Below are 15940 nucleotides of genomic sequence, written 5' to 3' on the forward strand. Positions count from 1 at the left end.
GTTGTGGCAGTCATTGTTTTGAAATGCTAAAAACTCTATCAGCAACGAGCATTAGGCCAACATTAGGCGGAGCGCGGCGTGCACAGGCGCGGGTGCGGGCGCGTGCACAGGCGTGGGCGCGGGTGCGTGCACGGGCGCGGGTGCGTGCGCGGGTGCGTGCACGGGCGCGGGTGCGTGCGCGGGCGCGGGTGCGGGCGCGGGTGCGTACGGGAGCGGGGGCCGTCGCCAACGCGGCTAGTGCAGAAAAGTTGGAAAAGCTTTTTTCCGGCAAGACGCGGCAGCTGTAAGATCACTGACTTTATTTGAAGCGTTTTAAGCCGCCGCGTGCGTCGCCGCTTGTGCCGCTCCGTGAGTTAGTTTAAGACGCTTGTTAAAGGAGCAGGTTGTGCTTTGGATTGGGTGTAAATAACAACAACTTGTCACTAATATGCATGGATCTATTATATTATCAATATGTGATGACCTGGACTCCACACAATAACACTGCATTAACAACAGTGTGAAAGGAACATTTAACCAGATAATGCTTAACATTAGGGTCGCTACAATATGAATTAAATAACTGTATTATGTTGTGGTGTGATGTATTTAGCATTTATTTCAGTGGGTTAATGTGCAATATACATATTTATACATCTAAGTAAATACTAAGTCAAAGTAATATTGTTTAATTGCTGGATTAATTAATTGGAGCTTATATTTTGGAATAGTATTTTGTATTCTACAGTTGTTAAATATGGTCTGGTGTTTAAAGGTGCCACAACATGCTTTTTTTCACGTTTCGTAGTCTATTCTAAGTGTATAATTGATAATAATAAGTGTTGTGCAACACCCTTAACATAATAGTTAAGAAATATCACCCAGACCTCGGACCCCCTCACCAACCCGGAAATGCAGACGGCTTGGTTTGATATTTGCCCCCACCCTTGTGAAGAGCGATCTGGCTCCCCCGCCCAACCCGTGACGTAGTCTCAGAGCGCGTGTGTGCCCCGCCCACCCGTGACGTAGTCTCAGAGCGCGTGTGTGCCCCGCCCACCCGTGACGTAGTGTGTCCCCCACAGCTGTGTGCTCCGCGCTGCGCACCTCCGCGCGAATGAGTGAGAAACGATAGAACTTCAGATCAACATTACTTTGAGACTAAATAAATCTGGTGTTTATTCTACAGCGTGCGCAGAACAGATATATCTATAGATCTATATATATATATATAAAAGTCTTATGTCCATTGCGCTCTTATTTCCTGGTTTTTCGGTATCGGATAGAACTTCTCTCCGTTTATTTTCTCGGTTGCTGCATCAACTGCCACATAAACCTTCACCATTGTGATAATAGTAAAGAGTGCGATATCATTAATGACGTTTTGGGCCTCTTTGAACCGTGTTTCGTCGGAAATCGAAGCAGAAAAACTCCGGGGCTTGTATGGGGAGACACAGGAGCCTTGAGCAGCGCGGAGCCCGGGGGAAGGGGGCGGGAGGCGTGAGACGGGAGGGGGAGGAGGGTGGAGAGGGGGGAGGGGGAGGGGGGGTGATGACGCGTGCTTGCCCTTATGACGCGGTCTTGCCCCACCGCCCGTCAGTTTGGAGATTGGAGGAAAGGAGATAGTCTGTACTATAGCTAAAAACTGCGGGAATCAATCAAAAAAACACTCTGGGTACATATATGAAGCACAAATAGCAATGTAAGAAGGTTAAAAGCTCTGAAAAGTCAATTTTGCATGTTATGGGACCTTTAATGCTGCTAATATGATGTGTTGTGTGTTGTGTAAAATATGTAGTGGTTCTAGTTGACTGTTATGCTAGTTTTTCAAGGTTTTTATCTGACTTTGATGCCAATGGATCTGCGAAATTAAAGAGTGGAAATGTATCTAAAGGCATTAAACAAGTGTGGGAACAGCCCAGTCAAACCAGTAATACACTTGACACACATAGTATCAGCTGAAACCGCTGACCCAATACCAATAGTCAACTTGCTCTTGTTCAGAAGTTGTTCCTCAAGTAAAACATATGAATGTGTGTTAACTGTTAAGCTATAGTTTAGCTGCTAGCTCGTAGCTAGTAGCTTGTGATTTGTAAGTTGTAACTTCTGTTAAAAAACAATGAATAAACCAGACAAGTTGAGTTTATTTCAGTCTGCAGTTAAGCCTTGTGTTTGATAGTCGTCCTTGTTCAAGTGTCTTCAACTTAATTGAGCCAAGTAGCTTGTGTTACGCTGTTATAACATTATGCAAATATGGCATGAGTTCAGGTCCGGACCTAATGAGTCCGGACCTGAACCTAAACCTCTGGATTCGAATCAGGACCTGAACCTGAACGTGGGTTTATGTATGCATCCCTAGTGCTTACGCACTGCCCGGAAGAAGGACCAACACAAACCCCACATGAGGTTTCGGCCAATCACAGAACACGTGAAATTCTGACATGTCTTAGGTCTAAACACAGGCAATTGACAATTACAGGTTTTGACAAGAAACATTAGTTTCTCACTCTCTTATCCTCTTGAGACTATCTCAATGTCGTCATCTCACAGTTTGGGTTGAATGGGATGTGTTGTAGGGCCCCTAGGGCCCGTGACCATGTGGATTAAGTAAACAAACATGAGTGACAGGTGACATTATTTGGAGTTCATAACTTCTACTGATAAACATACCAAAGGATGTTCAGGGATGTTCACTAGAGGTGAGCAGGGTCTATCAAGCTACTATAGTTTTATCAACACGTAAAATTTTATGTGATGCCAGACATTTTTTTTTAGTCTTTTGAGGGGGGGAGGGGGTCCAGAGAGAGAGGGGAAAAAATAGTCTTTTAAGCTTCAACCTATTTTGAGATGATCCCTAACTGTAAAAGCAACAGATGTTAGGAAATCAAATTAAAATCTGTTGCTCTTCGCCTGAGCCAGGACAGTGAAGTGAGAGATCCTCTTTCCTTCAGCGAGCACTGGAAGAACATTACAGGCCCAAACATCTCCGTTTGGACAAACAGGTGGCCAAAGCCTCAACCCGAAAAGACAGATAGAGCAAATGAAAACTAGTAATAAAGAGTTGGTTATTAGGGCGACAAGAAGTGAAAATAGAGACTGGTTTGTTTTAAAAATATGATTGATGAATGAGGTCACAATCCTGACAACTGCACCTCAGTAGTGTCTTTATTCATGTCAGTGTCGGAGAATGAGAGTATTACCGGGAAGTACTTTCCCCTGGGCCAGAGTAACTAACTCAAACACACATTTTAATCTTCTTATAAATATATTTGTTTGCATTCTCTTAAACCAAAACCATGAATTGTCTCTAGGATTTGATCATTTATCTGATCACGATTGAGCATTTACCTTTTGTTGTCTTTAATAGTTCTGAGTCAGCGCAAAACTTGGAATTGGTTTGGTTTATTAAACTGTGCTGTATAATAAAAGTGGATTTGGTGAAAGACAAAATAAATAACTAGATAAAAGGTCACTCTCTAAATACTTACTCCCTGCCTTCTACTTTCTGTTATGGTTGACAAAAGTACTCAACTTTTATTGTCCAGTGTTATATTATATTATATAGCAACCAAATACTAAGTACAACACTGAATAATACTACAAAGAATATGAGAAAAAGCAGCCAAGATATTATGTTGGAATTTTGGACGTTTATTTTAGCCTTAATTCAAAAACTGGTGGAAAATATTCATAATATGCAGGTGTTTTCCAGTATTTGCTGGAGATAACACTTATATAAGATAAGATATTCCTTTAATGTCCACACAAGGGGAAATTTCATTGATACAACGCAGGTAGATACAGAGGAAAAAGACAAAATAACAGATTATAGGAAGTTTAAAAAACACTCTTATTAGAAGAACTCTTATAAACAAAAACTCCTATAGACAAAACCTCCCATTTCCCAACAAGGGATGGAGGGGAAAATTAGGATCTCTGCCGGGATAACGTGACGATCTCCGGGTAACAAGTATATTTCTCTAGAATAGTAAGAAGGGTTGCAGGAGGCCTCACTCAAGCCGGTTCCACAGCATTTTAAATCTGCCACAGCAGCACCACATGTCACAGCGGAAATAAATGGCGCAATTAGCCTTGATGTGTCACTAACATAAGAACTATAATAATGTTATTGTCAACCTTATCCAAACATAAAAATCTTGCATTCAAAACACTGTCAACACGGAGGATTTTACATGCACAATACTGCGAAAAACAAACCTGTGAAAATATATAGAAGCAGAATCAAACTATATCTTTTAATACACGCCTTTAAAACACAATCATCTGCACTTACAATCGCTCATGATGGACACAATTGCAACACACACACACACACACGAGTTTAAACCACACAATCTCATCATGTTATCGCACCTCATTCTAAAGAAAGATTGGACGTTCTCATAACATGTCATTAAACGTGTCCACTTTGATCTGCCTTTTACATGTCTAGTTCAGGTACTTTCTCTTGAGCCTGAGCCCCCAGTGCCAGCGTCAGCCTCCGCAGCGCCCCCTGGTGTTGGGGTAGGTCCTGACCCAGGCGGTGCAGGATGGTGCTGGTGGTGTGCACTCGCTCCGTCTGACTCTGGAGCGCCGCGGCGATGGACTGGCCGCTGGACGCAGGTTTGTAGCTGTTGTCCTTCACGCTCTGCAGCTTCTTGGACCGGTTCTGGAGGACCACCAGCCGGGACAAGTTCTGCACACAAACGGAGTGAAAGTTAGTTTATTGAAGATGTGGCGCAATAGAATCGAAGCATTTGTTTTTAGCCGTGTTTTTGAGGGAATAATATCAGGAAAGGACAGTAAAGAACTTGAAGTGCCTATGACAGGTTAGACTACACATTTACACAGTTATATTCATCGACCATGCTCAATACAAGGGCCAAAACTCATCTAATTTATACAGTAGTTATTGTTTGATTAATACAAATAAAATAGGACGCCTTCATTTTGTTCACTGAATGTTTAAATTGTCAAAAGAAAAACAGGCTATTATCAGGAGGCTCCGCCCAATGGGTGGGGCTTATTCAGAGTAAGATAAGCATTCGAGTTCTCAAGCTGGAGCCGCAGATTGAGAATGACTCTTGGATGAAAGTCGAAATGTCTAGTTTTTCTAAAAAGTGAGGGATTACATTACACTGAGCTGCACTTTGAGTGGACTTTTGTACATTTCTATATTGGTGACATGGGAAGAGGGATTCTTTTTTAGAACTAGCTCTAATATACATTTTTTATTTTAATTTTTCTTCCACAACTGCCACTGTCCCACTGTCATATGCACTGAAAGAACAATAGAAAATGAGAAAGTTTTTTTTCATTTGTCTTAGTTTTAGATATCTATGGTTATAAGTGACCACAAGACAAGACATTTTTCATGAACATGTTAGACATCAGGAGTTGAAGAGAACCTGGACAATGACAGACTGCTCTCTATTTGCAAGAGGGCAACTCAAGGACAGACCTTACCTTGTCTTTCGTGTCCTGAAGCTTGGCCGAGTCCTGCTCCAGGGCAAAGCTGTCTCCGCAGAGGTCAATGAGCTGCTGTTTCTGCTGTGAAAGTCGACTGCCCACATCCACCTGGCTCTCCTGCAGCTCCCTGATCACCTGCTCACACTCTGTCACTTGCTGTGGACGAGATCAAAACACACTCTTTTAGCCCAGATGCAGATGCAGAAGCTTGGAGCCCCCAGACAGAGCGTGGGACCTTGTGTGTGGTGGAGATCTTGCGCTGCAGACTCTGGGTCAGGCGCTGCAGCTCTCCTCTGGTGCTCTCTCTGTTCGGTGAGCGGTGGAGGAGAGACTCTCGACGCAACACGATGGTCTCACGTCGCGCCACTGTCGCCTCGCTCTCGCTCAGCAGTCGCTCCCGCTCTTTCATCAGCTGAGTCAGCCGCACCTATAACACAAATATTAATACAAATACAGCAGAGCAGAACTTACACTGTAAAAAGGCTGCGGTGAAGCTGAGGAAAACTAATACAAGAACAAAAGAAAAGAAAGGCTGTTATTAACTTTCATAACTTTTGGCTATTAACATTTTTATTATTGCCTTTAAATGCTTTTGTATAAATATAAAATCGTTTTCTGGTATTTTTGCAGTGTTTTTTTCCCCACCTGATATTGTCTAGTATTGAATTTATAATTTAGATAATGGAACAACTTTATTATAACACATTAAATAGCCTTAATGAAGCATGAACAACGATTTAATTAATAATGAACAAATCATTTAGTAAGAATTATTCAGGTTTAGTAACTTAAGAATAGTAGGTAAGTATTTAATAAGCTTGAATCACTATGAATAAACTATTTGTTCACTATGAATGAAGTCTTATTTCATGCTTTAATAATGAAGTTCTTATATAGTGTACCTGTACCTGTACATAATATACATTTATCTAAACCTGAATAAAGGTCATTGCACTCATTGGTAATTATGTCCACTAAAACACGCTTGTATGAATAACCAAATAGTACAAATGTTGTCTGTTTTCTGTCACCTCCATTCGGTGTATCTCAGCCTTCATCCTCCGGACCTCCGCCTGCTCCTCTTCTCCCTGAACCGTGGAGTACGTCTCTTTAACCATCTGGATCTTCTTCTCCCACAACATGATCTGCCGCCTGAACAAAAGTGCGACACGCATCAGCGACAACCACAAGAGCCGCGCCTTCACTCGTACCGACAAAAACAAAACTCCACTCACTCTGCTTCTACCAGACAATTGAAAAGCCTTTCTTTTTCCTCTGCCGTCTTTTCCCATTTCATTTTCATCTTGATGGACTCCAGCTCTTCCTCCTGAACAACATCCAACAACAGTTCATGATTCATATTTCACGCCGTGAGCAGTAACCGGCGTGCGTTGAATGGCGTGCCTGCAGTTTCTTGGTGAAGTCCGTCTGCATCAGCGCGTTGTCCTGCTCCAGCGTCTGGCTCAGCTGGAAGTTCGTCCTCAGGAGTGTGTTGAATCTGGTCAAATCTCTTCTCAAGGCCTGTGTGTTCTTTTGGAGGTCCTGTTCATCTCTGTGTTCTCCTTCTATCAGATCTGAGGGACGACACGGGGAGGGACGGTCTCATTTAAACGGCAGTGATAGTAAAGTATAAACCAGCTGTAGATGTATGCAGATGCAGTATATGCACGTATTCATCAGGGTGAAGTACAGCAAAGTCTACCATATTATACAAATAAAAAGAAACGTGTGTTGTTAGGTTCAGGGAATAGGGATGCGGTCCAAATACTGGAAGATGCAATGGATCAGGTATCGATTCTTCTGATACTCACGAAACAAACATATTCTACTTCTTCAACCCAGTAAATGTGTCGATCTTTTTCTTGAGTTTAATGATGATACTTTGCTTCTGCCCGATTAAGAACATGAATGAGGATCTTCGCCGTCTCGTCATCCAAGGCCTTCTGGGTGAACGTCAAGTTGTCCAAATTCTAGCCTATTTCACTGCTTTCCAATTCAGCCGATAAAATGTCGAGACACCTTATTTTAAAGCTCAGAATCAACAGAATTTAGTCGCCACCGAGTCTATTTTACAATGTTTTGTTGTAAAGTTACTGTCATGGGTGTACAAATAGTGATACTAGTAAATTATTAACAACTTCGTTATCTCGAAAGTCGTTTTTGAGGAAAATTACCTAATTGATATCGAGTATTGGCAGCTGTCCAAAGCCCAAATATTTATATTGGTATCAACCCAGTAAAGCTGGATCGGTGCATCATTACTTTTTAGATTCGTATTTGTTTAATCATTCTTATCCGTTTTCGAATCGAGAAATCCTCTAAGAGCTGCAGTTCTGAGAAGCTCTTTTCTCATTTTCAAACTCTTATCAATTCTGACACTCGGATTCTAATAATCTATACATCTTAATACATAGCAGATATTGGAGATGATCATATTCATGTGAGCGGTCATGCAGTGAACACAAAATCATCCTCTGCTTTAGTTGTGTAAAGTGTGTTGTGTTCGGACGCACTCCTCAGGCGGATCCTCTCCTGCTGCATGCACGTGTTCTCCGTCTGCAGCTGGACCATGTTCTTGTTGGTGTTCTCCAGCTCCTGCATCAGTCCCACCAGAGCGCCTTGCCTCGTGATCCAAAGACGGTGGTCACGGTTTTTACTCCCCTCCAGCTCCTCCGTCTGCGTCTTTATTGCGTCGGCTTTGATTTGCAGAGGGCTGAGATCCTGGCTCTGGGAGGGAAAACCACAGGATCATCGTTTTATCGGCCAAAAACTGAACGTGTTTGAGCTGCCTTACCCCTGTAGCAGCCGCGATCTGGTCGATCTTTTTCTTGAGTTTAATGATGATACTCTGTTTCTGCCCGATCAAGAACATGAATGAGGATTTATTGCCCGTTTGGTCCGAGAGCATCTTGTCCATCTTCGCCGTCTCGTCATCCAAGGCCTTCTGGGTGAACGCCAAGTTGTCCAAATTCTGGCCAATTTCACTGCTTTCCAATTCGGCCGCTAAAATGTCGTTCTCCAGCTGCCACAACTGAGTAATCTAAAGGAGTAAGAGTAGATGTTGGACACGCGTCTCGGCTGGTTTACGCTGGGGAACGTTACCTTCTCCTTCTTGCGCAGCGTGAGCTTCTGGGAGAGCTTCTGCGAGCTCTTGGCCGCCTTGTTGTGCGTGAGACTCTGCTGCATCGCGCTCACGATCCGGTCCTCCAGCTCCAGACGCAGCGCGCTCTCTTTCTCCATCTGCCGCCGCTGGTCTTTCACCTCAGCTTCAAAGTTACACGTTTCCTACAGAAAAAAACATACATGCAGCGTATATGAAATGGCAAATGGACTTAAGCATTCGGTATTTGAACTTAAATCCTCACAAAAAAGAACACCAATATACTGACAATGAATATTTCTATTGCATAAAAATGTATGTAATATTATGAAGGTGGAGTCAATATAAGAGTCAGATTGCTTTATTGGATGTGGTTCAGTTTGAATTTGTCTTGGATTATATAGATTATATAGACAACATAGACTTAAAACACATCCGTTCAGACTTTTTAATATACTCAATTATAGAAATATATGTTAGCTTCCTTTAAATATATATTTTCTGTGTGAATATACATCATGTTTTGTGTTGTGTTCCAGTGGTGGAAAGCAACAAAGCATAAAAGTAGAAATACTGAACTTACAAGTAAAATGTGCATCTCTCTTTACTTTTAACCAGGAAAATCCCACTGAGATGTAGCATCTCTTTTTCAGGGGAGGAGCCTATTGTACATGTTTTTAGTGAGACACAGACACAGGGAGAACGTGCAAACTCCACACAGGAAGGCCACGCCCCACCCGGGAATCAATCCCAGGAAATACTTGTTGTGAAACGGGGGCACCAACCGTTAACCAACAACAAAGTTTCTGTTGAACAAAAACCAGCACCATTTTAAAATCCAGATCACTAGTTTTCACTCTTTGACAGATGCTATAAATCTGTTTGAAATACTTGAATCTTCACTGACATTTTATTGCACAGTTTCACGGCATTTTCTTTTTTTGACGGAAGCTTGAAAGTGTGAAACGTGCACTAATAATAACAAATCGATGTGATATGAACCTTGGTGAGCTGAGCCAGGGTGCGCTCCGTCTCCCGCAGCGTGCACAGGCTGGTGCTGTAGTGAGTCTGCAGAGCCTCCTGCTGGGCTTGTCTCTGGTTTATTTGTGACCTGGTGGTGGAATTGTCCATCTCGGCCCGGTTCAGCTGCATAGTAAGTGTCTCGTTCTGCTCCTGCTCCGCCGTGATGGTTTTCACGTAGCCTTTAATGTCCCGGTCCAGCGAGAGCAACTGGTGCTCCAGCATTCTGACGAGGCAAGAGAGAATGGGATGTTGATTGAGTGTAATAAATATCCACAGAGTTTATTGAGTGATAGAGTGAGTCATATTAGTACAGTTCTGCCTCCTGCATCGCTGTGAACGCCTCCCCTCGTCTTCTCATCCCGACCAGACTGCTGTTCCATTGCTGCAGAAGCTGTTTACGAGCCATTAACAACGACGCCATTTCCATCTCTGCCTGTGTGCGAGAAATCACAAGAAATGACAAGAAATGACAAGAAATGACAAGAAATGACAAGAAATGACAAGAAATGACAAGAAATGACATGAAATGACATGAAATAACAAGAAATAACCCGAAATGACAAGAAATGACAAGAAATGACAAGAAATGACAAGAAATGACAAGAAATGACAAGAAATGACATGAAATGATATGAAATGACATGAAATGACATGAAATAACATGAAATGATATGAAATGACATGAAATGACAAGAAATAACCCGAAATAACAAGAAATGACAAGAAATGACAAGACATGACATGAAATGACATGAAATGACATGAAATGACATGAAATGACATGAAATGACATGAAATGACATGAAATGACATGAAATGACATGAAATGACATGAAATGACATGAAATGACATGAAATGACATGAAATGACATGAAATGACATGAAATGACATGAAATGACATGAAATGACATGAAATGACATGAAATAACATGAAATGACATGAAATGACATGAAATAACAAGAAATAACCCGAAATAACATGAAATAACATGAAATGACAAGAAATGACAAGAAATGACAAGAAATGACATGAAATGACATGAAATGACATGAAATGACATGAAATGACATGAAATGACATGAAATAACCCGAAATAACATGAAATGATATGAAATGACATGAAATGACAAGAAATAACCCGAAATAACATGAAATAACAAGAAATGACAAGAAATGACAAGAAATGACAAGAAATGACATGAAATGACATGAAATGACATGAAATGACATGAAATGACATGAAATAACATGAAATGACATGAAATGACATGAAATAACAAGAAATAACCCGAAATAACATGAAATAACATGAAATGACAAGAAATGACAAGAAATGACAAGAAATATTAGATTTGAAATATGAAAACAAGTTGAACATAGGTTTTTATGGCGCTTTTCAATGGTGGGAAAAGGTGTGGAAAACTCAATCATATCATTGTTTTGGAGAAAATATATCGAGCACATAGGTGATGATAAAAAAAAAACATTTAAAAATAAGCAGTTTAAGATTAAATGCATGACAGAATGTATGTGTGTTGTCTAAAATGAGAGTATAATGTGATAATGCTGCACTTTTTGGTACATTTTACAGTCAATCCATGTTTTATGAGATGTTTCAACTATGACAAAGACAATTACAGGAATGTTTTAGCACATTTCTGATGGAATTTAATGATATCATAATTGAGATAATCCCCCCCAAAAAATTATGAGATAACTTTTTACAAAACAATGTTAATACAAATGTTTATCAGCTGCTATCCATCTTTCACTTGCAAATGTATGTACTTTAATTCGCTTTTTTTTTATCCACATTCATTCATTTCAGTGTTTAACGTTCATTTGTTTTATTGTGCGTTTTATATATTTTTGTAAATATAATTTGACAAAGAAAATATGGACCTGTTTAGATATGTGTATTCACAATGTGCGTGCTTGAAATGTTGTTTAATTGAACTTGTTTGACATAATATCTGAAGAACACATTGCTCACCCCTACTTTTCAAACAGCTCCAACACACTCGACTTTGAGCATAAAGAATGACAGAAAATCCTCATAATTCCTCAAACCTTTGTGGCAGTATGTGTTGCATGTGCTGTGCAGTCACCTCTGAAAGGGCCTGTTTAGCCGCCTGCGTCTCCTCTGCCTGGGCACAAGTCTGAGCGATGTACAAATCCACCTGCTCCGTCAGTCGCTCCATGTCTTTGGTCAGACGCTCCACGTATAAATCCTACAGGAAACTGCACCGTGACTAAACCTGCAGCATTTGGTTCGATCATCACTAGTTTGAAACCGTCGGGGTCGTGTACCTGCTTGAGTTTCTGCTCCTCAGCCTGGAACTTCTCGACTTCTGCCTTCTGTGTGGCGTTTCTCATGGCTTTTATGTCAGAGTGAAGTTTGTCACTGACTTCTTGAGTGAAGGTGAGGTTCCGCATCAGGCTGTCTATCTCCGACTGGAGCTGGGACACTGCGAGGAATCGAAAAGCAACCGCGTTATTGCTCACACGTTTCAAAAGATGACGTGTCAGACAGCCTCACCGTTTGCATTTGTCTGTTTGTGCTGGTTTGTGGTGCTGGAGAACTGGCTCTTGTTGGTTTCCAGCTGCTCGATTGTCTGGAGATGTTTGTTTTCAGCCTCAGCTTTGGTCTGATGAAGATTGTCTAACTTGTATTGCAGCCTGACCAGATTCTGATTCATTCTGTAAATCTCCATGGAGGCATCTTCGATCTCAGACTCGTGTGCTCTCTCCAGGGCAAGCTGCCAGTAACAGAAGACCGTTATTTCTCATTGAATGTTCTCGAGTCAGTGGCGCCATCTACTGGACAAATCGATTTAGGCTTGAATTTAAATGTGAAAACAAAGACCTTCTCTTTCAGTCCAGAGTTAATTCTCTCCAGCTCCTTGTTGAGCTGGACATTTAGAGCTGCTTGGTGCCTTTTCACGAGCTCCTGAGAAAAAAAAAGGAAATAATTATTAAGGAATAAATAGTGTGTGTTGTCTCATTTGTTGTATCAAATATAATGATTGATGATGATTTTTTTGGCATACATGATCTGGGCCCAGAACAACAAATTCCTCCTCATCATCATCATCATCATAATTGTTCACTGGTGGCCCTGGATCCTGCATCGTTTCAGACAGGTCAGGGGAGGCGGGGACAGGGGACGCGGGGTCAGGGGACGCGGGGTCAGGGGCCATGTCCTCTGGAGCTGGGGAAAAAACAAGAAAACTCATAGAACACACATCGCTGACAATATTTGCGTTATAAATACATGCTCAGTGTTACCATAGTGTTCAGCTTCAACCTGCCATCTGCCACTGTGCTCCGTTTCTGTGGGGTCTGTGGGGTCCCCGGGCTCTGGCTCTGGGTCTGTGGGGTCCCCGGGCTCTGGGTCTGGGTCTGTGGGGTCCCCGGGCTCTGGGTCTGTGGGGTCCCCGGGCTCTGGCTCTGGGTCTGTGGGGTCCCCGACAAGGCGTCCATTACTTCGCTCAGACACTTCTGCCTCAACTGGGCTCGCCATTGAATCTGAAATTGTATACATACACAAAAACAGTCTTATTATCAGACACCAACAATGTATTTTGACATTTCTTTGGATGTCTTTTTATTTTTTGTATTTTAATCCTCGTTTTTCCCTCTTATCCTCTTTGGTCTGTTTTTGGTTGGTTGAACCTTAAAAACTGCAAATTGACGCGTGGTCAATAATTTAAAGCAGAAGAGCACTGATCTTGAGGCCAGTGATCTAAAGGTTTGTGGAGCATTTTTACCCATTTCCTACAGCTTGACTTGTACATAACATATATAACATATAATAACATCGTGGCTTTTGGTACCACAGCCTTTTGAACTAAACTTACTGAAACTCCATTCATGCCCCTTCTGTTATGTCTCCTGTAAAACAGTCCAATTTTCAATGAACACATCATACAACTCTTCAGACTTATATATTATAATCATATGTATAATGTTTAAGGGCCTTGATTTAAACGTTTAAGGCGTTTTACACCGTGTCAAACCTTTACTGTGACTTGCTTGTTAAAACACACCTCGTCAGCTTGAAACGCTGTAACTGTCCCAGGAAATGACCAGGAAAAAACACATTTGTAAAACGAGTTATTCACACGTAACGTTAGACTAAATCCACGCTTTTGAAAATACTCAACATTAAAGTTCAATTTAAGAGACTCACCGCTGAGTTTCCGTCTCGGCCCCGTTACTAAGCAACCGCAAACTTCCGGTGTAGGAGGAGCACATTAGATAAGGATCTAAAGGCGCTTCCTTACATGGGCCTGTCACGTGACCACGTGACGTAATTGTTCTGAACGATGTTTTAAAATGTCTTTAAAAAGGCTTTTAAAGCCTAAACTGGAGTGCAAGAAAAAAACAACTCAAAAATACCTTTTATTGTTTATTGAGCTATAAATAAGGCAACTGCACATATAATAATCACCAATTTGGCCATATTTACATACACATTTTAAAAAATAATTCACAAATATAAAATTATTACATCATCTTCATATATCCTAAACTGATTTAATTTTTATTCTTTATTCCAAGAGGACAAAAACAAATATAATCTGTTTTGTACCGGTAATTACTTCAGTAAACATAAATTAAACAGAATTCAAGAAGGCCAAAGCGTCGTACAAACAAGAGTCGTACAAACAAGAGTCGTACAAACAAGAGTCGTACAAACAAGAGTCGTACAAACAAGAGTCGTACAAACAAGAGTCGTACAAACAAGAGTCGTACAAACAAGAGTCGTACAAACAAGAGTCGTACAAACAAGAGTCGTACAAACAAGAGTCGTACAAACAAGAGTCGTACAAACAAGAGTCGTACAAACAAGAGTCGTACAAACAAGAGTCGTACAAACAAGAGTCGTACAAACAAGAGTCGTACAAACAAGAGTCGTACAAACAAGAGTCGTACAAACAAGAGTCGTACAAACAAGAGTCGTACAAACAAGAGTCGTACAAACAAGAGTCGTACAAACAAGAGTCGTACAAACAAGAGTCGTACAAACAAGAGTCGTACAAACAAGAGTCGTACAAACAAGAGTCGTACAAACAAGAGTCGTACAAACAAGAGTCGTACAAACAAGAGTCGTACAAACAAGAGTCGTACAAACAAGAGTCGTACAAACAAGAGTCGTACAAACAAGTATGAAACTGAAAACAACAAACTATCATGTAAACAAAAAAGTTGCTGTATGAATTCATCATTTGCGTTAAGAAATATAAACACTGGATATGTACCATGAACAAAACTGTGACAAACAATAAATGTGTATAGATGAGACACTATTGGCAACTGAAACAAGAACTTGTACTTAAACTTCATATAAATCTGAGTGCCTTTTCAAATTACATTGTAGCAAGTACTCATTTCTCACGAAATAAACCAAACAAACAAAGAACAAATCCACCTGTTTCTCAAACACCCCTGCATAAAATACAGTATAATAAATGTGTTTTAGTTGTGCAAAGCGATTGCATACCCCAGTCCAAAACAAGTGTTTGTACCTTCAATAACACACATTCAACAGTTGTATTTACTTCTCAGCTCTCGCACACGCACACATATTATTACAAAGATGCTCTACACTTATGGACTTCATCATCCTATAAGCAAATTAGTTTTATTGTCATTGCACTTTTTAAGAGTGAAAGTGACACAGGTTTAAATGACACTTGTTTTATGGGCATCAGTGGCATATTGGCAAGAGGATATTGGCAAATCAAGAGCCTCTAGGTGTAATCACAGCACAACAAATACTGCTCCGTTAATACCTGATCTGCTCAAAAAGCTGCAGTCCGTCTAAACGTTTAAATAATAACTATTTGCATTATTTTAAACTGAAACAAACAGTTCTGTGCTTTATTTAATGGGCCTTGGCATAAACTTGTCACATGTTGGATATAAGGTTTTCTGGTGAATGCTTAAACGATAATAGGCTAAGAATTTGCATCTACTACGTTACTGCAAAACTTAGTTAGAGAAATATTACTCATCAAGTCCAACTAAAACAACTTCAGGCCGTACTATTTTAGTGTTATCTGCTGTATTACAAACTTGATATGCTCTTCTGGTGGCGTAAAGGAATGTATTTGTATGACAAAAGTAGCATGTGGCGCATCTACTTTGGTTCCAGTTCACATTTTAAGTCTTCATAACGTCTAGAAATACTGTAAACAAACGTCCCTGCTAACACTCCCTGTCCGGGCCTGAAGTTCCAGGCTCTTCCACGGGCCCGGCGGCTGCAGTGCGCTGGTCCGTGGCAGAGTGCATGACACTCAGCCAAATGTCATCCATGTTTGGCATTACAAAGACTTTCTGAGGGAAACATTACGAGATGACGAG

The 15940-nt window shown here is 41.0% G+C and overlaps 2 protein-coding genes across 3 annotated transcripts in view; both read right to left on the reverse strand.

Moving 5' to 3' along the window:
- Positions 1–62: 62 nt before the first annotated feature.
- Positions 63–13828, reverse strand: ccdc40 (coiled-coil domain 40 molecular ruler complex subunit). The gene is made up of 20 exons (XM_072462793.1): positions 13764–13828; positions 13432–13465; positions 12961–13099; positions 12622–12782; positions 12438–12521; positions 12111–12330; positions 11882–12039; positions 11680–11802; positions 9880–10001; positions 9548–9791; positions 8548–8730; positions 8240–8485; positions 7959–8172; positions 6828–7019; positions 6681–6765; positions 6477–6597; positions 5681–5872; positions 5443–5601; positions 4422–4672; positions 63–234 (listed from the first exon to the last, which is right to left on the reverse strand). Exons 1-20 carry the CDS (start codon positions 13826–13828, stop codon positions 63–65), a joined length of 3165 nt encoding a protein of 1054 aa, XP_072318894.1.
- Positions 13829–15655: 1827 nt separating this feature from the next.
- LOC140377061 (testis-expressed protein 2-like) overlaps positions 15656–15940 on the reverse strand; it is a 48367-nt gene continuing 48082 nt past the window's right edge. For both annotated transcript variants that reach the window (XM_072462343.1, XM_072462342.1), the window contains exon 13: positions 15656–15913. In XM_072462343.1, the coding sequence (XP_072318444.1) occupies positions 15785–15913 (129 nt within the window). In that variant the 3' untranslated portion in view covers positions 15656–15784. The remainder of the gene's footprint in view (positions 15914–15940) is intronic.

This window comes from Eucyclogobius newberryi, unplaced genomic scaffold (genome assembly GCF_026437365.1).
Source record: "Eucyclogobius newberryi isolate DKJ021-1_F unplaced genomic scaffold, fEucNew1.0.hap1 SCAF_4, whole genome shotgun sequence".
NCBI classification, from domain to species: Eukaryota; Metazoa; Chordata; class Actinopteri; order Gobiiformes; family Gobiidae; genus Eucyclogobius; species Eucyclogobius newberryi.

Coding starts and splice junctions, on each gene's coding strand:
- ccdc40 (XM_072462793.1), bottom strand. CDS start 13,828: ATGTGCTCCTCCTACACCGGAAGTTTGCGGTTGCTTAGTAACGGGGCC. Junction 12,040..12,110: donor CAAACAGACAAATGCAAACG/GTGAGGCTGTCT, acceptor GATTCCTCGCAG/TGTCCCAGCTCCAGTCGGAG. Junction 8,486..8,547: donor CGCTGCGCAAGAAGGAGAAG/GTAACGTTCCCC, acceptor TTACTCCTTTAG/ATTACTCAGTTGTGGCAGCT.